Source organism: Psammomys obesus, unplaced genomic scaffold, assembly GCF_907164565.1.
Source record: "Psammomys obesus unplaced genomic scaffold, mPsaObe1.curated_primary_1811, whole genome shotgun sequence".
NCBI lineage: Eukaryota > Metazoa > Chordata > Mammalia > Rodentia > Muridae > Psammomys > Psammomys obesus.
In genome coordinates, this window is record NW_026591598.1 from 7,305,360 (window position 1) to 7,332,271 (window position 26,912).

Here is a 26,912-nt window from a genome sequence, read left to right on the forward strand (position 1 = left end):
ACTCCTCACAATTGTGGGGTAGAAAGCTGTAAGTAAACCACAGGGCCTCCAGAAAATTCCTGTCCCTGAGATCTGCAGAGCACAGTCTGCAGGGACAGGTTCCGCCATCTACTCGGGACTAGGATATGGTGGCTTCCTCAGAGTTCTTTCTCTGCCCTGTTGTGCCTCCACCTTGGCTGAATTTTCTTGTGTCACATTGACTCCTTCATTCACTCGTTCCTTTATTCATTCCTTCCTTCTACCCTCAATTTCCTTCTTGCTTTAAAAACGCTTGCTCCCTATTAGACTTGGTTAAGTACCAGACCACAAACATCTCTTAAGTTGCTGAGCCCCCCTTTTTTTTTTGGCGTGTATGTATGTGTATTTCTGCAGCATGTACGAATAAACACATGGTCTCATGTATGGGTGCACATACATGTCTGTCTTGGTATGGAGGTCAGAGTTTGAGGTTGGGTGTCTTTCTGGATGATGTTACATTTTGTTTACTGAGACTCTTTCCTGCATCCAAGGCTTCCTAATTCAGTCAGTGTAGGTAGCTTGTCTCAGAGATCCCTTGAGTCTACTTTCCAAGCGTTAGGACTTCAAGCCAGCTGCCGCAGCCACACAGCTTTTCCAAGGGCTCTCTGGCCCTCGGGCTTTCCACACCAAGTCGTCTTTTCTTTCTGAGTTTTTAGTGCAGACCAGCCACTTGGGTTTGATTCCGAGCTCAGCTCTGCCATGTTTGCTATTCTCCTGAATGTGGAGAACAGCACCCGCGGCTATTTTTACAAGGGCGAAACCTGACCTCAGCAGACTCCCTGTGTCCTCGCAGGCAACTACTCAATACCCTAGCAGGTCAACTCCAAACCCCTTTGCTTAGATCCATGGTGTTTAAACTTTCTTCTCTTCATTCACACTGATCACCGTATGAGAGAGCAAAGCTTGGTCTGTGTGGCCATGTTGGTATTTGTAAACAGAATTCATTTCTGTAATCATAGCGGTACAACCAGGCTTTAAAAATATGCCTCCTGCTAGGCCACTGGTTCTCAACCTTCCTAATGGCTGTGATCCTTTAACACAGTTTCTCATGTTGTGGTCACCCCCCCCCCCCAGCCATAAAATTATTTTGTTGTTACTTCATAACTGTAATTTTGCTACTGTTATGAGTTGTACTGTAAATACCTGATATGCCAGATATCTGATTTTCGACCCCTGTGGGGGATGGAGACCTTCAGTTTGAGAACCACTGTGATAGGCGAATGATGGTCCCAGTGAGGTACTGGTCCAGTGGTGAGGGTGATGTCAGTGGCACAGGCTGGTGGATGCAATGACGTGGCGCCCTGTGGCGGAGGCAGTGAATAGTGGGCCGAGGAGGACGGTGTTGCTACAGCTGATGGCAGACGTAGGGAGGTGACAGCGGTCGCTGGCACGGGCAGGGATAATCAGCACTGCTGATGAGCTGTGAGCCGGGCTGGCGGGCAGACACCGAATCGGCCTCACCCCCTCTTCTGTTTCCTTGTCTCAGTGTCCACGGCAACCTCCTGCAATGACCCTGGAGTCCCGCAGAACGGGAGTCGGAGCGGCGACAGCTGGGAAGCTGGTGATTCCACTGTGTTCCAGTGTGACCCAGGCTACGCGCTGCAGGGAAGCGCTGAGATCAGCTGCGTGAAGATCCAGAACAGGTTCTTCTGGCAGCCCAGCCCGCCCACGTGCATCGGTACAGAGCAGCTGCTGGCTTCTGCTCCTCCCTCCCTCCTCAGCTGTCTTCAGGCTCCCCTACACAGCAGGCAGGCAGCTGCCTCTCGAGCCTGGGGCCAAGAGAATGGTCCAGCAGAATGGTACAGAAAACCCAGTTTTCCTACACACTCACACACACATGTCCACACAGTTTACAGACACATACTCAGAGACACCTACATGCAAATAGACATGCTTACACACAGATACAGACACACACACATGCACACAGGCAGGCATACATGCACGCATCCTTATGGACTTTAAAAAAAAAATGATCTCCAAGAGTTCTGAGCAAGGAACAGCTGCCTGTGCCCGTGTCTCTGGCCCATTGTCTAGGTTGGATGGGTCATCCCAGGCCAGAAGATGAGCAGTTTTCAGGGACAAAGGACAGACACTTGTTCTCCCTCCTCTAGGGAATTGCTGACTGTCTGAGATCTACCCTTTGTCTTAAAAACCTCCTCATTCAACAGATGAAGGCTCTTACTAATTAAAAAAAAAAAAAAAGCTCAAGGTCACATTGCTAATAAAGGGAGGGGACTCCATGATCCTGCCCCCCCCCCACCAGCTGCTTGAGACAGGTAAGTGGGGGGGGGGGACTTGAAGGCAGAGGCAGCAAGTAAAGGCAGAGAGAAGCCAACCCCCAGGCTGGCTTAATAATAATACTTACTACATCAGGTGCTCACATGCCCCAGGGGCTCACATGCTTGCGGTTCTTTTACTCCCTGGGTGAAATGATGAACTTAGTTGTTGCCTGTGTCCATGACAGATGGACACAGAAGAATAGAGAAACCAACCAGGCAGCGGTGGTACACGCCTTTAATCCCAGCACTCAGGAGACAGAGGCAGGCAAATCTCTGAGTTTGAGGCCAGCCTGGTCTACAGGATGGCCAGGGCTATGTACACAGAGAAACCCTGTCCCAAAACAGGGGTTGGGGGAAGAGTAAAGAAATGACAGATACTGAGTCTATACATGTGCTGAGCTCACACTGGACATTTGCTTAGAGAACCCCATGCAGCTTTTCCCTGAAGCTCTCCGAATTTAGCACCATTCCCTCATTATAGCTGCAGAAGCTGAAATAGACAAATTTGGATATCTTGTCCCAAATTGCAAAACTAAGAAACAAGAGCCAAGATTCCCACCCACGTCAGGCTGAGTACAAAGCCTCTCAATTTCCCACCACCCGTGCTCCATTCCTGCCAGAGACAGATTTGGGGGACTTCCTGAGACCTCTCCCAGCTGTGTTCACCCTGGAAGGCTCTGTGGTAGGGCCATCCTGATACCTGAGGCCTGGCCTTGGCTGCTCCCAGCTCTGGGGCCTGGTGCTGAAAGCAAGGCACCGAATCCAGTTCCTTGCTGGAAATAAGGTTACCTCACAAGCCAAAGGGGTTAACTCGAAGCCTGAAAGGAGCTTGGTGCTGTGAAGCAGGATTTACAGACACGATCAGACCCAAGTACAGGGTGAGGAGCTGCCACTCCCTGGCTCAGTGGCCTCAAGGAAATTGTTCATGTCTTAGCCTGGGGGCCTCACCTGTAAGAGGAAATCCACATTTCCCCTGTGTCGTGTACAGTGACAGCACATGTAATCCTCGTGTCATCAATCCTTCCTTTCTGCCCCCAATCCCCATCTTTGTTTCTTATTTCCACTCTTTAAGCCAGAATCTCGTTGGTGCGGGGAGTTCTGCTAAGGAGCATGCAGAGGCCTCCGTGGCCCCTTTCAGAGTCCCCTGCCCCACAAGGCTCTGACCCTCTTAGTATACTTTCCATAAAAGTAAGCCCTGCCCCAGCACGCCCTGGAAAAGGTCTGTGCTGGGCTAAGCTGACAGGTTTCAGGCGGGCACCGGGCAGAGCAGTGAGGTTAATTCAGCTTTCATTGCGCGCTCTTCCACACTCGGCCTCGCGGAGTGTTCCTCGGGCCACAGAATATATGTCTTCGCCTCTTCTCACAAACAGATTGGAAATCCCAGCGATGAGCCCCTCATTTCCAGCTCCTTGGCAGTCTGCCACGAATAGAGCTCACTGGCCTTGATGGCCCTGCCTTACAGGAGAGAAACAAAGAAAGAAAGTAAATATCTTCCAAGCATCGTCTCTAAGAGATGCCGGGCTGGATCACAGTGAAGTCAGCACATGAGCTCAGAGCTCTGGTTCCCGAGTTCAAGCCTGTCTTCAATCGCAGTGAGCTGTGTGACCTCACATAATTGACTTGACCTTGCTGTGCCTTCACTCCTTTCCCTGTAAAGCAGGAAATGGGTAGTGCCTATCCTACATTTAGAACTGTGCCCAGTCAACACTGTACAGCAGAAACCATCATCACCATCATCATCTTCAGAAATAAGGAAGTGGAAACTCAGACAAGGAGAGAAGACTCCCAGATTCACATGTAACATGTGACAACAGTTACATGTTAAGAGCAACAGTGTCATAGTTTTCTCCCCAGGACTGTGTGACACCATACTAATGCCCTTTTCACGGCTCTCACTCCTCAGCACACTCCATCTTCCTCCTTACCATCCAGAGTAAGCTTGAGGAGCTGGTTCCTACCCCAAGCAGGCATCGTAGCTTACTGAGTTCGTCTGTGCCCCTCATCTTTCCCCATGCACCTGTTGGTGACACAACCCAGGGGTCCCTTCTAGAATCTTAGGTTCTAAATTGGCAGAGTGCAGAGAATCCCACACAGCATACTGAGTGTGAAACAGATGCTTTGGTGTCTAGCACTAGGGGCCATCTGGACAAAAGCCATGTGTCAAAGCTGAGTCCTGGAATCCTGACACTCGGGTTCTTCGGCCCCGGACGAAGAGCAAAGGGGGAATTTTAGACACACCCGCCCTCACCCTTTATGCAGAAGCCTGAGGGAGACCCCTAGCCTGAGCTGGCAGAGAACACTGAAGCCATAGTCCTGACCCAGAAGAGCGGCATCATGGAGACTCACAGAGAAGAACCCACACACACTCGGGCTCTCTACATTCCAGACTGACAATGGCAAAGCCACTCTTTGCAGTGTGGGGCACCACAGTCCAGCATTGTGATCCTAACCAGCTGCCCCGCCAACCCTGTGCTCAGGTGAAAGTTCAGTAAAAGAGAGCAAGCAAGAGGTGGGTCAGATAGAGGAAACTCCCTATCTGTGCTTCTCCTATGGACCTGTAGTGGGGGAGACACTATTCCCTCCCAGGACCACAGGCAGTTTGGAGTCCATCCCACACCCCTGCTCATGAGACCTCCAGGCTACCATTCAGCTATGTTAGGGCCTCTGTGGCCTGCCTGGGGAGGCTTTTTGGGTTTTTTTTGTTTTTTGTTTTTTGTTTTTCTTCCTTTTTTTAGACGCCCCTGTGATAGCTGACCAAATCAACAGCGTTTCTGTAAGCGATATAGCAGTCCACTTTGGACTCATGAGTGATCGTAGCACATTGGTCCTGGTGAGGTACACATTCATCCTTAGGCAAGGAGTTTGGGAAGCTGGGAGGCGTACGGGCTCCAAGCAGATGCCAGCAGAGCTGGCAGCCAAGGAAACCAACAGTGCTTGGCAGGCAAGCCTGATGGTGTTTTCCGCCCCCTGTGACATCCTGTGCAAGAGGCAGTAAATACCCGTGAGACTCTCCTCAATTCTGCACACAAGACAGCTGGAAAATGCCAAGTGTTTCATATGTCTGGAAGACAATGAAGACACCATTGTGAGCTCTCCACTAAGCATCACTGACACCCCAGTAGGGGGTGACATCACCTCCTTTTACCACAAGGAAAAATATACAAGCCCAGAGGCTAGGTGATTTCCCAAAGGTCACAGCTAAGAAGAACTAGGTCTGTCTTTTTTATATATAAATTATTGAGAGCTGAACATGAGGCTTAGATGGTAGATTGACTGACTGCCTAGGATGACACAAAGCCCTGGGCTCAGTCCCTAGAATCATGTCAAATCCGGTGTGGTCGCAATCCATCTGTAATCCCAGCACTTGGGAGGTAGAACAGGAAGATCAGGAATTCAGAATCACCCTTCACCACAAGGCAAATCAGAGGCCAACCTGGGCTACATAAGACCCCATCTCAACAACAATAATAGTGTTATTTTTAATACATGTATTTTTAATACATGTTTTAATACATTTGTACATTGTATAAAATGGCCTGTTTTTAAGTGACCAAGTAAGGGAAAACAGCCTTACTTTACCCTTGCCTTCTTTTCTCCTCAGCTCCCTGTGGGGGAGACCTAACTGGACCATCGGGAGTCATTCTGTCACCAAACTACCCGGAACCCTACCCACCAGGCAAGGAGTGTGACTGGAAAGTGACCGTGTCTCCTGACTACGTCATCGCCTTGGTATTTAACATGTATGTACCTTTCCCAGGGTGGGAGGACAAGGGTTTTGAGACCTTGGGGGTTGAAGACCTAGGTACCCAGGTGAGTGCTCACGGGTGCGGTGCGTGGCAGAGTTCTCAAGTCCAAGGGTAAGAGAGAAATGAGATGGGTAGGGGTGTGTAGCATCCTCTGGCTGTCTGTGCCAGGCCTTGTGTCTATGGTACCCTTGTGTTAATTTGAAGCAGCTAACATTCTCTTAGGCTTCTGCAGCTGCTAAAATTGCAAAGGAGTCCCACCTGGGACTGTTTGTCCCACAGTGCATGGCACTCTCCCCAATGCCTCCCTCCATCCTGATGCCTAGCAGGTCTCCATGACCTTTCCTGACCCCTATACTCCCATCTTCATCCCATTCATAAGCAAGTCTCCACAGATCTGCCCTATCTCTTCCACACTTCCTCCCTCCAGTGGTATTCCGGGCCACTAAAGCCTGGCTGCTGCGCCAACCGTCCCATGACGAACTTTTCTGATGAAAGACTCCATCATGGGCTGAGGAGGTGGCTCGGTCAGTATTTGCCACATGATCCGAAGGCTCCGAATTTAAAAGACAAGGCATGGTGGCCCATGCTTGTAATCCCAGCACTGGGGAGGCAGAGATAGGCAGCTCCCGGGAGCTCCCAACCTAGCCTCCTTGACAAGCTCCAGGCTAGTGAGAAATTCTGTCTCAACAAACAAGGTGAACAGCTCTTCGAGAAGCAATGTCCAAAGGTGACTGCTGTGTATATGTACACATGTCAGCAAGCTCCCACACATCTCCCTCTTCAACCTGCTCCAACTTGAGCCTCATTTGAGCCTCTATCACCTTCCATCACAATGATGTCCTAGTCTTCACACTGGGTGCTCTGTTCCAATCTAGCCATCCAGGGCCCTCTCTCTTACAGACAACTTAAAAGCAAAGAAACAAACAGGCCTTTTTATTTTTATATCCTTTATTAAATCTCTCTTGCCTGTAAGTCAGTCTGAATTTCTGAGTTTGGCTCCTACCATCTGGCACACATCCACCTCTCCAAGCAGGCTTCCACCCATCCTGAGCTCCAGCCAGATGGAATGCCTGGTGGTTCGCTGGATCTCAAGGACTCTTCCATGCCCTGGAGCGTCTCCTCTGCTTCTGCCTCCCAGTGGCTTTCTTTTTGCCCTCATGGTCCCACTGCTGAGGGTCATCTCATTCCCTGGGGTAACCTCAGGCTGGAAAGCCTGAGTGTCTCGCTCCTTGGAGATTGCACATTTTATAGACCTTATGTTATATACTATTGACCATTCTGTATAGTCAAGAGAGTGGCCTACAGTAGCCACGTTTTTGGCTTTGAGTGAGTAAATTTATTGAGTGTGCAGCAAGCCAGAGTAAAAGAATAAATAATGAGTGAGAGAGCAAACTGTCATCAAATCATGCTCTCAAAGCATGCAGCTGAAATCAACTGGGCAGCTCATGTAAGCAGCCAGCTGGAGCTCCAAATGGAGCCTGTCCCAGGCAGAACAGTGTGAACCTTCTGGTGAGGCATAGTGAAAGAAGAAATAGCAACAGATAGAGGTAACAGCGTCAAATCAGATACCCACAGCATCAAGCCAAAACCAGCTGAGGACGTTGAGGCAGCTGGAGTTACCGAGCGAGCTTTTGCTCCATGGGTGAGCATCCCATGGCTGAGCTTGACGTGGATAGACTTCTCTTTCCCACTGTAGGTGCTTTTGTATCATGGAATAAACTATAGTACCCTCTGCTGGAAATGGTCTACCCTCTAGTTGTTCTCAAGCACGCAGTGTCTTCACACCCAGGGTTTTTACTCTCGGGCTCTTTTGCCCTCCCTGTCACAGAGTTGGGGGAAGCCTGCTCATCCTGGAAGGTACTTGGAAGGAACTGGATGCAGCCCCACTTTGAGAGTCAGCTTCTTGCCGAGGTCAGTCAGTTTGTGGCAGGCTACGTTACGTTCACAGAGCGTCCACTGCTTCTTTCTGCACCAGCTACTTCTGGAAGGCGAGGCACAGGTCTAGCATGTCCCCTGTCCTTGGTACCAGACGTAGGATTGGGCATCTTGAGAGGGCTCAGATAAAAATTCAGTGATGTGAAGAGGGTAGGACAAATACAGGCAGAGAAATGCTGGTTCTACCAGCCTTGTGTCTGTATTCCCAGCACTGCTGTACCAATAGCGATGAGTTCAAGAGTTTAAGGCCAGCCTAGGTAGCAATGTGAAACTGTCTCAAAGACACAGAAAGTAAATGAATGAATGAATAAATAAATAAATAAATAAATAAATAAATAAATAAATAAATAAATAGGAGGTCATTTCACAATTTGTGACCGAGACAGACTCAGCCAGGGCCTTTCCCTGAAGCCTTTTGAAAGGCTAGGTAGTTTCCAGGATAAGGAGACCATGTCACTCTGAAATAGGAGACAACGGCTCAGTCAACACCAGTGTGGGAGGATTCCATGTGCAGAGGACACTCATCTGCTTTCTAGGCTCCCACTCCGTTTCCCTCCCCGCCTTCCCCTCTTTGTTCTAGCCAGACTGTGGCCCCCTCTCTCCACCACATCTCTCACCTGAAGGGAAGAAGGGTCATTTCATTCTCAGCCTAACCAAATGGTACATTCCAGTATCCTCATCCATTCCAGGGCATGAGTGCCTTTGCATCAGAAATCTGCCTTCTGAAAACACATTTCCTTGTCAGTTATTTTCATCTTCTTACCCTTGATTTAGTCTAAATTACCTTTATTGGACACATGCTTAAGAGCAGGCTCACATTAGGAATTATCAGATATATTACACAGAGCTCCAGGACAGGCGAGCCGGTTAACACAGGCGCCAGCAGGGCACAAGGGCTGCTGAGACTCCACTCCTCTCTGTCACTTTGCATCACATTCACCCTGGCCAGGTATGTCCAGCCCGCAGCCTGTGGGCCTCATGTGTCCCACGATAGCTATGAATGTGGCCTGACAGATCTGTAAATGAAACATCATGTCACAGTACCAAAAGCTCAGATACCCCTGCTAGCCACCCTAAGAAGATGAATCACATCCGTGAACTGCAGTGTTCAGTTTGTTAAAACTAAGGGAGAGAGTCTTTTAGGGTGGGTTTTCATCCCACACTAGGGTCAGGGTAGCTCAGGGAGACAATCTGAAAGTCATGCTGGGATCCAGGCAGTGGCAGAGACTGAAGAGCGCCATGGCCGACACAGGACGGAGGGAAAGACACCAAGCCTTTTATGGTGGCAGGTCCCTTCCTGCTGGAGATGGCTCCCTGGGTGGCTGTGTGCTCTTAGCAGAGTCAGTGCAAACTAGCATGACAACCGAGCACTGGAGTCAGCTAAGAGCCCCGAGCTCAGACCTGCCAGCCTCGCCCCTTCATGCCTAGAGCTGGCAACTTGCTTTCCCTCCCATCTGAGCAAGACCTGAGGTCTTTGGCTTACAGAATTGAGAACACTCACTGACTAGAATCTGCCACTGGTGCCCCAAGCCACATTTAGTATTATCACTCCTGATCGGGAAGTCATCAGGGCTTTGTCCCCTTCAGTCTTCGGGCGTTGGGTACCATGGGGAGATGGACTTGTTTCCTGGGAGGCCCCAGCACAAGCCCCTGTTTGACCTCAGTGGGGGTGGGGACGGGCTGTTCTTGTTCTCCAGATTTAACTTGGAGCCTGGCTACGATTTTCTCCACATCTACGATGGACGGGACTCTCTCAGCCCCCTCATAGGAAGCTTCTATGGCTCGCAGCTCCCGGGCCGCATTGAGAGCAGCAGCAACAGCCTCTTCCTCGCCTTCCGCAGTGATGCATCTGTAAGCAACGCTGGCTTCGTTATTGACTATACAGGTAAGGGCCTGGAAGGGAGCGTGATAGGCTAGACCACAGGGTGATAGGCTAGACCACAGGGAGCCTGCAGAGGATTTATCTCCCCTGGGTCCCCTTCATCCCCAGTGGCTTAGTCTTCCATTTTCACATACCCCAGGGCTAAGAGTGTGTGGTGGTAGCATCCTTTTGGCATCCCACTTCTGTTTTGAAATCACTAATGCTCTTCTCCCCTGCTCTCCAAGGCTCATTTCAAACCCTACCCCAGGCTCATAGTCTCTCTCAAAACCTGTCAGCGAACACCTTCCTGGTCAATCTCCCACCTTGTGACGGTTCATGTTGAATCTCAGTCTTCCTCTAGACCTCAGCCAGAACTTCCCACCATCTTGGGAAACTGACTGTCTCCTATGTCATCTTCTGGTGCTGCAACAAATACCCAAGGCTTGCAACTTTTTAAAGGAAAAAGAGTTATCTAGCTCACAGTTTAAGCTAAGCTTGAAAACCCAAGATTGGGTTTGGCCTTCTGGTTGACCTCTTCTGAGGCCCTCGGGAGTAGAGAGAGCAGCAGCACAGCAGAGGGAACCCATGCATCAGAGATTACATGGCTGGAAAGACCCAGGAGCCAGGCTTCCTGTGTCTGCAACTGCCCACTATAGCTGAGAGACCCTTAGAATTACCTTAATCCTTTTCAAAGGCAGCATCTCATGACCTGACCACCTCCCAGACTCCACCCCTAAAAGGTTTCACCTGCGCCTCAACACGTTGGATACCCAGTGTCAGCCTTTGGGACACGCATGCAAAGCAAAGCTGTCTCATCCCACATAGACAGGGTAGTCTGTGCAAATCTAGGGTCCTGGTTCTTGGATACTGGCACTCTGTCATGGACTGGCTACCACCTGATAGCATCTTGTTATCCCTCTGGCTCTCCCACTCGCTTACTGCCACCACATTTTGGAATTATCCAGTACATAATGGAGAGGTCAAAAGAAGGAGTTGATGGGGGTTTTTTTCTTCTTAAAGATAATAAATGTTTTAGTTAGTGTTTTCCTGTCATGGCTTCTAAGTTCTGTCCTTGTAGGGCTCAAATAGTCATAGGCAAAGCATAAAGGAATGAGCATGTGTTGAAAACTCACTTGGGGCAATGTGGAATTGGCTCAGTCAGTAAAGTGCTTGCACGCGTGAGGACTTGGGTTGGGATCCCAAGCACTCACATAAAAAGCGAGGGAGCAGAAGAGATGACCCAGTGGGTAAGAACCCATGCAGAGCAAGCTTGAGGATCTGAGTTCTGATCTCAGCACCCACATTAAAAATCGGGCATGGCTCTGCACCCACCTCTGACCCCAGTGCAGCGAGGGACAGAGAGAGGAGGGGCGCTAAGGCTTGGCTAGATGCCAGCCTGGCTTCAGGATCAACAGCAGCATCTGTCTCCAGAGAAGAAGGTGGGAAGTGCTCGAGCAGGGGAGCAGATGCCTTCCTTTGGTGGATACCCATACATGAGTGTGTCTGCATATGCCACATACAAACATCCATATAACACACACACAGTACGTGTTTTATGTCTGTTTATCACAGGCACTCAGCTTTGCCCTAAGATGCTAAAGCAGCAAAGAGCAAGCATAAGAAAACAGGCATGACCATGTGCCAAAAAAACTTCACAGAAACGGCCTAGGTCCTTGCCTGGCCAAGAGCATAGCCTGCCGGTTAACTGGATTGAAAGTTTGTGTTTACTGCTTAGCAATTGGATGACCTTAGGCAGGTTATTTAACCGCTCAAAGCTCCCATCTCTTCATCCATAAAATAATGGCAGGAAAATTCCTGCACAGCAAAGCTACAAAGCTCAATGATCCTGAGCATTAAAGCCGTTGGTACGGCGCCTGGCGTGTATCAGATACCCTGTGCTCTTCAGAGGTTATTAATAGTCAGGACAGTGTTCTGGGCTCCCAGGCGCTTCGCATTTTTCTCCTCCATTATCTGCTTTTTTTACATTCTTTTCTTCTTTAATTATCCCCGACAGTCTCACTCAAATCCTAGCTCCACTTCTTCCTTGATTTGTGAACGTGGCAGGTTATTATCTTCCATCCAGAACACCATCTATATAACATAGGCAGTAAAAATTATGTTTCAGATGGTTAATATTCAAAGACTGTGTATACACACACACACACACACACACACACACACACACACACATAAATGTATACACACACACACACACACACACACAAGAGTGAAAGAATGATGTATTAGCCAGAACATGACACATGCCAGATACTCTAGAGACAGCCCATTCCCTAACCATCTAGGTTCAGCCAGACCTCATCAGCCTGTGTGCACAAATGGGCCCATGCTACCATTTAAAACCAAAGCTTTCCTGACTGACATTTCTCACTTGCATAAGGTAGGGCCTCAGCCACCCTGGGAATACCACATATGTGCTCACAAATAATGTAAACTCTGACCGTCACCCAGTCCATGTTTGTCGTCTGCCAGAGCGCTCTGTGTCTTTCTTATCCACCAGCTGGTTTGAGTCCTTTCCCTGTCAGCCATTTGTCATGTGCAGTTCTGGAATTTGCACGGAAGGCAGGCTGTGTTCTCAGCACTGCCCTGGCTGCAGCGGCAGGCCTGGGGATGGATATCTTCCGCTTCTCTCATCTCAGTTTCTTTTCCTGTTGCTGTGATGAAATATGGTGATGGAAGTGATGGAAGGGAGAAAGGGCTTGCCCTAGCCCACAGTTCAAGGGGACAGGACTTCATGTTGGGGAAGTCAAGCCTTGAAGCAGCTAGTCAAGTCACCTCCACTTCAGAGAACAATTCCATTTACCATTTCTGTCGTCCAGGATTCCACAGTGGGCAAGTCTTGCTACCTCAGTTAATGGAATCGAGGTAACCCCTGACCAGGCACACCTAGAGGCCCATCCCCCAGGCGATTCTAAATTTGTCAAGCTAAGCATTAATGCTAGTGTGACCCCTCTTCTTCTTTGAAGACCATGTAGAGTGCCTATACCCACAGCTCTCCACATTCACGCCTCACGACATACAATGTGCGTGTGGCGCGCACATAAATACGAGTACATGAGGAGACCGGAAGTCACCCTCACATTTCACCCTCAAGAGTGCTTCCCACCCTTTTGAGAGAGTCTCTTACTGGTCTGCATCTCACCCAGCAGGCAAGGCTGACTGGCCAGAGGACCCACTTCTCTCAGCCCAGGGCTGGGAGCTCGTGATGAGCACACAGTCCCACAACCACAAACTTGAAGCCCCTGTTTGCAGGGCAAGCACTTTATTGACTGAGACTTCTCCTTAGTCAGTACCGTCTTCTTAACCAGTCTCCGACTGGTTGAACATCTTGACTATTGCTCTAGGCTTTTGCTCTTAGAAAGATCAGGAATGGGCCTCACCTATGAAGACCAGAAAGAAGCTGTTTCTCTTCTGCTGCTTTGTGCAGCTTGGGTTTTTATTTATTACCAAGATGGTGATGGTCTGATCATCTCATCTCATCATTTACAGCCAAGCTCGGGCCAGCTGCAGATCTGTTTCTGGTCCTCATTCCATCTCTCACTAGCTAAATGGCTTTGGGGATCCCATTCTGCTTCTCTGATCACCACATTCTTCATGTAGCTCCTGAGTCGCAAAGGTACCTGGCTCTGCCCGCTGAGGACACGGGCGAGATGACAGATTCGGAAGGGCTTTGAGAATGATAAGGTGGTATTCCCATGTGTAAGGCTGTCATTCGTTGTTATTAGTGTGATAGCACTCAGAATGGCAAGCCTGTCCTCTCCTGCAATGTGGGTGGATATGAATACCTAATTCACACTGGCCACGCCCCAGGGTTCAGCAGTTGTTTATCGGGCCTGTGCAAGTTCTGTGGTAATCGATGTGGCTACAGGAAGGCTAAGTAATTGCACCCATCCTCCAGAAGTTCAAAGTCACTGGAGAAAATGTCCTTGCCCTGCCTGTCAAGAGAATATAAGGCAACATATTATTATAAACAGAAGCAGATCTGCCAGAGAGAAAGCCATGTTCAAGAAACCCACCCAGAAAAGGTAGCAATGAAAAGTACAGGAGAGCCAATCATCATTGCAGCACAGGGTGGTGAGGAGTTCATGAGCCCCTCCCCCCAAGTGAGGACCCGTGGGTAATTAGTGACTTCTGGATAAGGAAGGTTCTGTTTCCTTTAAGGGTTCGTCTCCTCGTAGGTCAACCACGTGCTAGTGAAGGACCCCGCACCGGGGTCAATGGGTTGTTCAATTTAAAAACGTGACAAAGGGACCTATCCAGATGGAGGGACATGCTGTACACACAGGCTTCCGTGTCTGGAGGAAGCCATCAGAGGAGCAACAGGGGGTGACATCACAGATGTAATGGTGAGGCAGCACCCTCAGGGCCGTGTAGGACTGGAAGGATTTTGTCTCCTCTGAGGGAAGTAGAAGGTCTTGCTTGTGTTTCCCATCTCCTAGGTCAGACCTGGCTGCCCAAGAGCCTGGGATATGCAGGTCTTACCTAGTACCTGGGAACTGTCACTCAAACCTGGGTTCCATCATTGAAACTGGAAGGGGAAATGGAAAAAGCAGGTGCCACAGCTGCTGGTTCAGGCTCTGTGTGAGCTTGGTTTCAATTTCTAAATTTCAAATGTGGCTTGACTCATTAGGAATTTATGGTGACAGGTCACCATATCTCTGAGATTTGAATGTGGGTCACACAGTGGCCATTTATAGTCTAGCCAGAGCCTCAGGCATAGGGGAAGGCCAGATTTGATGCAGAAGTCGGGATGATGCGCCACAGGGCACACCAGGGAGCCGAGGAGGGGCCCTTTGCCAGGCGAGTGAAGGTTCTATGGGCCCAGGGAGTCTCAGCAGTGCAAGCAGGACCGCTGCCTGCTCAGCTGTATGGGGAAGACTTAAACAGCAGGGACATTAGAAAGGCTCAAATGTAAGAGCTGATGGACATGACAGGATGATAAATCCTTGGGGTCCTGCCCCATCACTCAGCTGGCTGATTGGCAGCTGAGTGACAGCCTCCAGCAACAACTGCCATGTATATATGCATTCTAAGAGGTACCCAGGTGACAGGGACTGCCCACAGCAAAATTCCTCCTGAGCCACTTATCTCTGAACTCTGATATCTTCTCTCCCGGTTCTTTCCTCCTTACCTCTGCTCAGTCAGAGCCCCTCCGCCAAGGTGGCTGGCATGTTAAGAGTGACACAGCACTCTTGCCCAACACTGACACTCTAAGCAAAGCCCAAGGGCCAGTGTCGGGTTCCCAGTGCCATCTGGCCGTAGCCGTGTGCGGCCACTGCCTAGCTGACGGCACTGATGACAGGAATGGGGAAAGGCTGTCACTGGTGAGGTAAGGGTTGCCTTCCAGGACAGCTTGGGACTTCTATGGGAAGAAAGAACGTAATTTTGAGTTTCCAAATTACCCAAATACCCAGATACCCAGATCCCATCTAGCACTCCTAGCCCTTAGGAAACACTAAATATGGTGCAGAGAGGTCAAAGAAATTATCATAAATAAATAGATAGATAGATAGATAGATAGATAGATAGATAGATAGATAGATAGATAAGTAAATAAATAAATAGATAGATAGATAAATAAATGAATGAATGAATGAATGAATGAATGAATGAATGAATAAATAAATAAATAAATAAATGGCTCAGGGACATCCAGAGTTGCCTGTCTGGGAAGATATCTAAGAGTCTGTGGCCAGACAGAAGACATTATTACGTCAATAAATTGGTGAGCGCTTGCTATCTGGTGAAGAAACTCATATTGGAGCTTCTGATGTCACAGGGTTTGGGGGCATCCAACCAAAGGTGGGATGAGGTTTCCCACTTTCTCCCTGAATCTGCCTTTAGTGCCCTATTTGTGAGCCTTGTGGAGCAGACGTCGACTCCACCCTCAGGCCAGCAGGGCAGAGGAAAAGACGAATATAAGAAAGAGATGGTTTCAAACACTAGCTGTTGTCAGATTTGTGGCTGGAGATAGGGAGCCAAGGAAACATAGCCGTTGCTGGCTAGGGTGAGAGAGAAGCCAAGGGCTGGGCCTGAGCACTGACCTTTTATTGTAGTGCCCCCTGCCTTCCCCCAGGATGTGGGCAGGGGTGTGGGTTCACTGCAGGCAGAGCAGTACTTGCTCCCCTTGGGGAAGCCAGCAAAGAGATGAAAAAGAATATCCAAGGTGAAGATCTTACTTCCTCCCCTGTGGGTCCCACTGAGAAGGACCCTGGAGGGAGGAGAGCTTCGATCCTGAAGAACCCTGAAAGGAGAAGAGCTTTAATCCTGGTGACCATTCCCACCCTCAGATCTCTAACAAAACTTACAGGTGTCTCTAGGCATGAAGGCAAATGAACTGAGCATCCTTAGACCCTCATAAGAATGCTCATAGTCACTAATGAATTCTCCCCACCCCCTCTCTTGTGCTCTCTGTCTGTTTGTCTGGTTTTCCAGAAAACCCAAGGGAGTCATGTTTTGACCCTGGTTCCATCAAGAATGGTACCCGAGTAGGCTCCGACCTGAAGCTCGGCTCTTCCATCACCTACTACTGCCACGGAGGCTACGAGGTGGAGGGTGCCTCCACCCTGAGTTGCATCCTGGGGCCCGATGGAAAGCCACTCTGGAACAATCCAAGGCCAGTCTGCACAGGTGAGAACAGCCAGGACCCTAGGAGTCCAAGGGCCAAGGGATGCCTTCAGTGGCTGCTGGGGCAGAAGAGTCTGAGGCTGGGGAGGGGGAGCAGGATATGGCCTCAAGGGGACTTCTGTGAAGCAGCAGAGTCTGACAAGTGAGTTTGCAATGAAGGGGAATGGCTTCATCACCCACCCAGTGTCTCAGTCCCTCTGGGGGGGGGTCATCTCTTTTGAGGGTGCCTGCTCCCATCCAGGCCTATCATCCAGGAGGCACATGCCAGGAGGGGGAGGATAAAGGTCACCTTGGACTTACCCCTGGGGCTGAGGACATTCTGAGTGGTGTCTGTGATAAAGTAAGGCTACAAGGTTTATCTGCATTGCCACCTGTGTGTCAATACCCCCAGAGCATGGGGGACCACCTAAACTGAAAAATAATGATGACTCTTTGCCTGGGTAAGTGGGAGAGGCCAGTACCAACACCCCTTGTGGAAGTTGGCACAAAGAATGGGAACGGGCGGTAGCATGGATGGCTGAGTGGTTCCCAGAAGGTAAATGGGGAAAGAAGCTCAGTAAACACCAGTGCCTGCGTGCATCAGCCATGGAGCCGAAGACCATGCCTAGGTCCTACATATAAGCCTGAAAGTCTCATGATACCAGTCCTGAGCGTGTGCCTTCAAGGACCCATGTCAGTGTTAACACCTAGAGGGCAAAGGCTGGTGTGTGTCCCTTGGTAGATTTCAGGCTAGGAACATGTAAATATTCTTGGCCAGGGCAGGGCCAGAGGCTCGGGCTGGGTGAAAGAGCAGGTGACAAGAGGCCACCAAGTCACCGGACCCTTCCCTGGCTTCTTTTTCAGCTCCCTGTGGTGGACAGTATGTGGGTTCAGATGGAGTGGTCCTGTCCCCCAACTACCCCCAGAACTACACCAGCGGACAGACCTGCTTGTATTTTGTCAGCGTGCCTAAGGATTACGGTAGGGTTTCCTTGGCTTGCTTTTCTATTTTCTGATTCCTCCCCGATTTCTTCCAAAATGGCAAGCCCTCAAGCTCCCGTTAGGAGACAGGACATGCAGGACAGCAGATTATCCCAGAACACACCAGGAAGAGGCTTCCTTATCGGAGGAGTATACAGCAGGCGTAGTGTGGGGGATGGGGGAGACAGTGAACTGGTGAAGAGGGCTGAGGAAGGCCAGGTGCTCCTGAGTCTCCCTGGCTCAACACAGATTGAAGGAACTGCAGATCCAGCCTGGGGGGAGGGGGAGCTTAAGCAGTGAGTGGTCTGGGAGCAGGACAGAGAGGAAAGGATGATGATGGAGATGACTTTGAAGGAACAGGTAAGGGAGGCAGAATGGAAACCACATCATTCCAGTCACCCGTCTGAGGAGAATCCAGCAGCTGTAAGTAGAAAGAGCAAGAAACACACTGGCCAGTGTCAAAGAAACTTCCAGATCTCAAGGCACCCAGGCTGAAGAACTCGGGATTGTCACCCTGACCTTCTAGGAAAAATATGCTACTTCTCCTCAAACATAGGACGGGAAGAGCAGAGAGACTCAGTCAGCAAGCATGAAGGAGCAGCCATCAAGGCCATCTGCTCTGCTGAGGCCTGGCATCACAGAGACACACTCCCGTCTCTGTAACCCCCAGGCTCATCCTTACCCATGGCTTTGCAGCAACGCCTGCACGCTTAGCTGTGTATACGTACATCTCCCCACCCCCCCCCCACGAGAAAGGAGCTTTAGACCTGCAGGATTCCACTGAGGAAAGTCATGAAACATTCTCCAGAAAGTCAAGAACCCTTGATAGCTGGCATACAGTGCAGGACCTCAGTTGTTCTCATGACAAGGAGCTCAGTCCTTTGCCAGTAACCCACCCTGGCCTGGACAGCATCACCCAGCTAAAAGCTGTCCATGAGCACTGGCTGCTAAACGGTTGTGCTCCAGGGACCTCCTCTTTGCGGGGGGAGGCCAAGCCCTGAGCCCAGGTAAGAGAGGCAGACGTTCCCTTCCAGGTAGGAATGACTTGTCCTCAGCTCAAGCGTCAGTGCTGACATCAAGCTGCCAGAGACCTTTCTGGGAATCCCTCTCAGAGGTAGCCTGCCTCGCTGACCCATTACCTAGGGGCTCCCTGAAATTGCTGAGTGTCTGCGTGTGTGGGAAGAGGCACTAAAATGCACACTCGCTCTGTGAGAGCAGGAACTCTGTGTCCTGCTCACTCTGTGGGATTGCAGACTCCTGTCACCGGTGCTGTGCCCATTTTCAGGGCATAGAAATATTTCCCTGTGTTCTTCCTCTCTTCTTTGGCCCTTAGGCAAGAACTAAAATTAGCCTGACGGCTGCTCCTTTCTGCACGGCAGATTATTTTGTATCATGAAGTTAGTTCCATGGCCTGAGTCTCCGTCCTCTCTGCCCCAGCGTACAATGTATACAAAACCTAAAGAAAATGCATGCAACATACATGCACAACACACACACAAGTACAGCCCGTGCAAACTCACACGTATGTCCGACTTCCTACAAACTGAAGGTTCTGCGCCAAAGCAGGGACAGGACCTGCCTGGCTCTTGTTGACAGTACTCCAAGCTGTGCCCACGGTGACTGCACCCCACCACCAGCACTGACTGGTGGAAAGAAGAGAGCCGAGGACAGCCCTGCTTTCCCAGATGGAGACCTGAGTTCACGGGGTCCCTTCTCAAATTAACAGAATGGTCTGAGGAGCTCTTTTTAACTTCTGAACCTCTGCTTCTTGGTCTACAAAAGATGAATAATTGCTGGAGAAGCCATAGTCAATCAAAGAAGACACGCAGCCAGCGTGGTCCCTGGCACCCAATGGGTGCTGGGTGGATATCACATCTGCTTCTGGCGGGGTTATTGCCCAGTCTGTAGACTGTTGTTCCCGACCCAGGACCAGGGCGCTGCTCCCCACTCTCATACCTTTACTGCCCAAGAGCTGGTCCCCAGGGGCTGGCCTGGTTGGCCGGGAATTTGAAAGAGAAGCTAAGTTGACCACAGGCTCCTGAGACCAGGGCGGGAAATGGAGGCCCTTTCTAGTCCTCCAGTGGCTGCTGCAGATGTTATATAGAAAAGAGTAAGACTGACTTAGTCTGCCTCCACTGGCCCAGCCTTGGGTGCAGGTATGAAGGATGTCTTGAACCCTGTGGAGAAGACTAGCCAGCCAGGGACTCCCCAGCTCTCTGTGTCCCTGTGCCCAGTGTGGTCGTGTGCTAACCTTGCAACAGAAACCCCCACTAACTGTTGTCCCCTGTGCCAGCGATTTCCTCATAACTGCCTTCCTGCTGGCCCAAGGCCAGAAGACCCCCGTCTCCTGCCCCATACCCCTCAGCAGCCTGCCGGTCCTCCGCACTTAGATTTTCTTGCCATGTCTCCTCCGCAGTGGTGTTCGGGCAGTTTGCCTTCTTCCACACGGCCCTCAATGACATAGTGGAGGTACACGATGGCTACAGCCAGCACTCCCGGCTCCTCAGCTCACTCTCAGGCTCTCACACAGGTACCGAGGGCCAGTGAGGGATGGGGGTGGGGGAGCAGTGGGTAAGGGAAAGATGGGTCACCCTAGGGCGACGGCCAGGAGTGAGGCGTCATGGCCAAAGATGTGCTGCTTTCTAAACTGCTACAATGTTTCCACACCAGAAGGGCCACACACAACAGAGCACCCAGGCACACTGCACACTCACACCCAGACCCGAGCTCTTCTTTTCAGCGTAAGCATGTTGTGTTTTCATTGAAGAAAACCAAAATCATCGTAAGAGGGGATTAAATAACATGCAGAAGAGATGATTGCCAAGGTATAATGTGTGTCCTTCTGCTCTTCAGATCTACTTAGACAGACAGACTCTTACATATTTTATTGAGTGAAACAGTACATATATATATATATATGTGTGTGTGTGTGTATATATTTCACTGTAATTACTCACCATGAACTTCCTTCCGTAGTTATGTATCTCTTTTATAAAAGGGTTTTTAATGCTCCTTTGTAGTTTCTCCTATAGTCATTTAAGATTTATATAACAAATTCCCTAGTGCTGTGCGTTTAGCTTGCTCCTGCATTATGAATACTAACTCAGTGCATTAAACATATATCTTCATACATATCCCTGACTGCACCCCAGCATATCTAAGAACAGAGGAGTCGAAGAATACAGTGAGGTCATTTAGGCTTTTAAAATAAAGATCTCCAAATGACAGCGATAAAAAGATCTTGCGGCTTTGTTTTCCCAAAGTGAAGTAATTTTTTACAAGTTATCCATTTGAAATCTGTAAATAGTATATCGTTTTCTAATTTGCCATTTTTATTGCTAGTGAAGTGGGAACCTTTTTTATGATGTGTTTATTGGCCCATGCATCCTTCTTGCAAATTTGTTTCGATTTTTCTATTAGCCCTCGTCTTCTTATTCATGAAGTAGAGCCCCACATGGCTACAGGCAAAATACATTCTAGAGCATAGGAATCTTATACACTGTAAAAAAGTCCTCCCCTCCAGTTCGCCATGTAATTTTCTTCAGGGTATGTTTTGATATCATAAAATTAAAATGTCCCTTGAAAGACCAAAAAGCTCTTTCATCGTTTTCTCCTTTGCTTGTATATGGAGCAGATGGATATCCCTCTGTTTTCTTTTTCTTCTCTTTAGCTCCATCTCTTTGCCTTAACGCCTCTGGGTCTTATTTTGATGTTTTATTTCATATGGAGACCCAAACCAGTTAATCAGTTGTCCTGATAAGATTTTCAAAATGACAAATTTACATGTTCTAGTTTTTACAGGAATTGAGTCTTTTCCTAAACTTTTAATTTTCCAAATGTATGTTTCCAGGTATACATTCTCCCTGTACAGGTTTTGGAGAGACCTACCACTGGTTGCCACCTGGGCAACCAGTCTCTCCATTTGCCTGCTAGAAACTTTGTGGGTGAAGCTTCCACTTTCATTAGGCGGTAGTGATTTGTTTCTGTTATTCTTAACTTCATTTCCAGCTATTGCATGGAGGTTTTTAGCAGTCTTTATTGCTCTCTTATAAATGGGGCCCTTTTCCCCACTTTTGCATTTTCTAGACAATCCTTGCTAGTCAATGCCAAGACTGACTATCAGAGTGTATTTCTTTTGTAAACCCATGGGACCATCCTCAATAGGGTCTAATATCACAGACTAGTTCTTGGCTGCCAGTTGAGAAGCACCGTCGTTGGCAAATAAATATGCTTCATTGTTTTATTTCCTCTTCTTCAATGGTTTTTCTTTGATTTCCTCCTCTGGTTCCCAGTCTATCCAGGTATATCGTTTGAATTTCAATGCTAATATTTTGTCTTTTGGTAAAATTAATTCCATAATTTCTCTTCACCTTAGCAGTGGTGTTTATGTAATATGCAAGGATTTTTTTTAAATGCCCCTTGCTCCGGTACTTATCTTCTCTGCCTCTGCAGTGCTGAGTGCGTGCTCATAGTCTCCTTCTCTGCTCCGCTATACCAGAGGTTTATGGGGTTCTTGTTGCTTTGGGAAATTCTTATTGCTCCAATTGATCAGTACTTCTGTGGAGTCTGTTGCTTTCTAATTAGCCACTGATTTTATTTCACAAATTCTCTCCTCTGTTTCTTCTTCAAATTACTGTGTTCTCCTCATCCTAATAGCCTGAGCACAGGGCGATGTTTGTGCTTTTCCCTGTGCGAGAACACGCACATTTACAACACTGTGCTCAGTTTGCACATGCTTAAAGCAGTGTGGCTTTATCTCATTTGGGCTTCATGCTATTCATTGTGATATACACTATTTGATATGTACTATTTTAACACATGATACTCTTTTTGCCCAAGAGTTAAGAATATCTCTTCTGGGGCTGAGATGGCTCAGTGGTTTAGATGTCTGGTTGCTCTTGATGAAGACCCAAGTTCGATCCTCAGCTCCTACATGATTGCTCACAACCATCTCTAACTCCATTTCCAGGAGATTGGGCACCACCTTCTGACCTCCATGACACAAAGCACACACGTAGTGCATGGATCTAAATGCAGGCAAAAGCTTCATGCATATAAAATAAATCTAGAAAGCCTTTTTTAATTAAAATAATAAAAAAAAATGAATATCTCTTCTGGACTGAGGGATGGCTCTATGGCTGCCCAAGCACCAGAACCTGAGTCTGAGCCCCCAAGGACCACATAAAAAATTGCGCATGGCAGTGTACACAGCCATAGCCCCAGAGATGCAGGAGTGGAGACAGGAAGACAGCTGGCTGCCGAGCTGCGGGTTCCATGAAAGACCCTGTTTCAAGACTATAAGACAAGCGGGGCATGGTGGCACACTCCTTTAATCCCAGTACTCAGGAGGCAGAGGCAGGTGGATCTCTGTGAGTTCAAGACTAGCCTGGTCTACAGAGTGCGTTCCAGGTTAAGGCACATAGTAAGATCCTGCCTATAAATAAATAAATAAATAAATAAATAAATAAATAAATAAATAAATAGATAAATAGATAAATAAATAAATAGATAAATAGATAAATATAAACCTCCTGACAGACAGGTGATTACTGTTCTTCTTTATCTAACTTTCTGAGCTGAGAGTGTTGTTTAGTTTATGATAGAGAGGTTTGATGATAGACTTATTTAAAGGTATAGAAGGAAAGAAACATGGCTGATAGGTAAGCGTAAATGGGCATATTTCTAGGACCTCTGTATGGATATAGATATAGAAGGAAGGGAGGGAGGAAGAGTTAGAGGGAGGGACAGGAAGAGGGAGAAAGGACATCAAAAAAGAAGAGAAAGAAAAGAAGGGATAGACATGGAAAGAAGGAGAGGAAAGGAGGATCAAAGGAAGGAATGATCAGTAGAAAGCAGATTAAGGGAGGAAGAAAGAAAAGTAGGAAGCAGACAGAAGGGAGGGAAGGAGAGAGGAAGGGAGGGGGAACAGTACTCACGTCTGATCTGTCGCTTAGAGAAACACTCCACTGAAAGTACGAACTGCGCCTCCCCCCCATCCCTCATGACCAAGGTGTGTTGGGTTTGAGGAAAGTTTAAAGTCTCATTCAGCATCTTTGATGTGGCTTTATATTTGATACGGCAATGGTTGAGAGTAGCGTGTAAAACATCTTCCATGACAATTGTGATATTTGGGGTAGAGGAAGGCTTCTCGCTTTTCTTACAGTTTCTGCTTCCACGTTTACTCAGCCTGCCTTTCCTCGTTTTCTCTGAACGTCCTTTCCCCTTGAGGTTAGGACTGCTTGGCTTTTACAGCTCAGATATTTGTGCTGGTGTCTGCCGGCCACCGCTTCGTTCTCCCTGGGGATTGGCTTCGTGGGTTTGGAAAATGCGTCCTTGCTTTTCCATTCATACTGGGCAGTCTCTAGTTTTCAATGTTTCATTTGTACACTTGGGATTCCATGTTAATGGTCTTGGTAATCATTTTTAAATCAGGGACTACCCACCCAAGGATAAGTTCTGACATTGGAACTTAGTCTTTACCTCATTGACCAGAGTCATCTGGGGTTAGCGATTCTTTGCTTCCTAGCTCCTGGCTTCTCTCTTAGTTCTTTCCTTCTATGGGACTCTGAACCACAGTCCTCCCCCTGTCACCTTGCAGATGTGCAGATGGCTTCCTCTGGCATACCTCGCAAATGCCAACTTGTTTGCAAATCAAATTACAGGTCACACGCTCTCCCCAGAAAAAAAAACTGCTCAATTTGCTCCATCTTATTCCAACATTTCATGTTACAGACAAGTGGAAATCCAAGCCGAGTCCTCATCCTTGTGAACCGCCAATGCTTTGCTGTCCTTGGGGCTTTCGCATTATCTTATTTAGAAAATTAAACAGGCCTCTAAGCTAAGCTCTTTTTTTCTCATCATATCTGGTACTTGGCAAGTGGCTGCAGCCTCAGCCCCCAACCATCTTTCTTCTTAAACTCTTTTCTTTAGGATTTTCTTCCTTCTCTCTCTAGAGTTCCCCCTATCTGCTTGTCAGATTTTCCTGTCTATCCTCTGTGTGGCTCATCATTTCTCTCACGGCTCTGGTCTTTTCGTGTCATTTTTCCTCTAGATTCTGAAAGAGTGCCCCTAAGTTCACGTCCATACCATTTCTGGATGTCTGCACAATCCACAAACCGTGTGTCAGGGTGCTCCAATCCACGTGTGAGAGCATCCACCTCCTCCCTTCCCGTGCGGCCTTCACTGACCTTAGCACCTCTTCCTCTGCCTTTGCAGGTACCATGTTCCGTTCAACCTTGTGCAACCAGGACTGAAAACCTTCGCTTGGTTCTCCATTGTAATTCACATGAAAGATTTGCTTTGACTTCTTGCGGCTGCCCCTTCCTTAGATGTTTTCTTAGAGCGCCGATTTCTGTGCCGGCCCCGGAATGGAACGTGGGGTGGGGGGGGCAAAGTCACCTGGTCCTTGCAGCCATCACCACGGCCCTCATTCACAGATGTCAGACAGGAGGACAGGAGAATAGTGGGCATAATGAACAGGGAGACTTGCTTTTCCCCAGGTTCCTTCTGCTCCAGCAGACAGAAGGTACCTGGAGCAATGACTCTTTAGCTAGGATATCTAACTCTGGGCTACATGTAAACCTCAGTGTACTGGGCAAAAGTTTCTCTCTGATCCCTGTGGCTGGTGGCATCAAGAGGCATGCGTGAGTTCTCTCAGTGACTTCCGCTGATCTGAACTCCAACCCTCTCCCCAGTGGACACAGCCCTCTGTAACTCCCACTTCCTTTCGGAAGATGGAGTCCAGGGTCCCTAAGGTCCCGGAGACTGAATACAGAGGAGTCAATGCGCAGGGCTGTACTTCATAGCTGTGGGTCCAGATGGTGCTGTCCTGCCCTCCCACATCGGTACCACACCAAGCTGACCTAAGCCTGTGTCTTCTGCCGCCCACACCGGCGCTCACCAGGGCCCTGTATCCTTACAGGCTTTTCGTGTCTTCGTACAATGTGGTTGGAGGATAAGACATCCGGGCTACCTGAGACAGTCCCGGCTTCTGCTGAGCTCTCCCTTTCAAAGTCCTGACAAGCATCCTCTTTGCTCTCAGAGGTGTACTAGCCCGAGTCTTACATCTCTTTCATGCCAAGGATCGTCTGGGAAAGGCCAGGGCTTTCAGATCATATTATCTCCTTCCTTCCCACAAACCTGTGTCTGATTTCTTATGTATTTCTCTTTAATCAGTCTGATTATTATTTTTTTTTAGTAGCTTCCTTCTTTCTAGTCAGGTCATATTATTTTCCAAACCTCTTCATCTTGCTTCGTAAATGAGGGTACTGAGCCCTGCCATGCTGGCCTCACAGTGACTGCAGATCAAGAAGAGTGTGGATGTAAACCATCTCTATTTGGGGGGAGGGGGCAGGATCTCATGTAGCCAGCGGTGGCCTCAGGCATGCCATGTGACTGAGGGTGGAGGATGGACTTTTACTTACGATCCTCCTGCCTCTGTCTCCCAAGTTCTGGGGTTAGAGGTGCACACCACCCTGCCCAGTTCGTGCAGTGCTGTGGGACCGAACCCAGGATGTTGTGCATGCTAGGCAAGCGCTCTACCAGCTGAGCCACATCTGCACTAGGCTGCAGTGACCCCTGGAATATGGAAGGAGTCACTGTGTGTGGCATGGCGGTCCCTTCTTCTCAGCCGGGATTCTGTCTGCTGAGTGTCACAGCCACGTTCACCGGCTTCCTTTCTCCTCCTTCTTCTTGGCAGGAGAGTCACTGCCCCTGGCCACCTCCAATCAAATTCTCATTAAATTCAGCGCCAAAGGTCAAGTATCAGCCAGGGGCTTCCACTTTGTCTACCAAGGTATGTTGGATGTGATCCCTAGAGGGTCAGAAGTCATCTTGGTGATTTTGTGTCTCAAGGATTAGACCTTTCACCTCCTGTCTGCACCTCTCTATAGGGGTTTTAAGAGGAAATTACTATTGTGGGGTACAATTTCCTGATGTCTGTTCTATTGCTTACATCATTTTACACAAGCAACAGTTTCTGGGCTAGGTTCTGTGCTGAATTTGGAAGGAAACCACACATGGGAAGTTAATTCCTTTCCCAGCCTCCCTGTGCCCCTATCACCACACAACATCCACCAGCAACCTCTGATGGTGCTGAGGACACCAGCCAGGTCCCAACTTCGTGGAACTTGGTTTTGTCTGTGGTGAATACTGAAAGGGCAAACACAAGGTCCAATCAGTGGGCACTAACCGTTCTGCTTCTTAGAACTGCCAACTGCTCATGTATGAAATGAGGGTAAGGCTAACGGCTGGATGCTCGGATTAAAAGAGTCCACAGCCAGGCAGGCAATCAGCATCCATTCCGGATCACTGAGACCCAGTGGGATGCTGGGGCATCCTTGCTTTCACCTGCTGAGCCCAGTCTAGCTTTGCCCGGCTACAGCCACATTGTTCCGGCCGCCAGTCTCTAAGCACAGCCCTCCCTATTTGTTCTACGCTACCCAGGAGGCCATGTGTGTCCTCGTG

The 26,912-nt window shown here is 48.8% G+C and overlaps 1 protein-coding gene across 1 annotated transcript in view; it reads left to right on the forward strand.

Moving 5' to 3' along the window:
- Csmd2 (CUB and Sushi multiple domains 2) overlaps positions 1-26,912 on the forward strand; it is a 547,489-nt gene that overhangs the window by 432,050 nt on the left and 88,527 nt on the right. Inside the window, exons 27-33 of the mRNA XM_055610909.1 lie at positions 1,505-1,696; positions 5,902-6,040; positions 9,679-9,866; positions 16,296-16,490; positions 17,331-17,447; positions 19,864-19,977; positions 26,146-26,241. Coding sequence (XP_055466884.1) covers positions 1,505-1,696; positions 5,902-6,040; positions 9,679-9,866; positions 16,296-16,490; positions 17,331-17,447; positions 19,864-19,977; positions 26,146-26,241 — 1,041 coding nt within the window. The remainder of the gene's footprint in view (positions 1-1,504; positions 1,697-5,901; positions 6,041-9,678; positions 9,867-16,295; positions 16,491-17,330; positions 17,448-19,863; positions 19,978-26,145; positions 26,242-26,912) is intronic.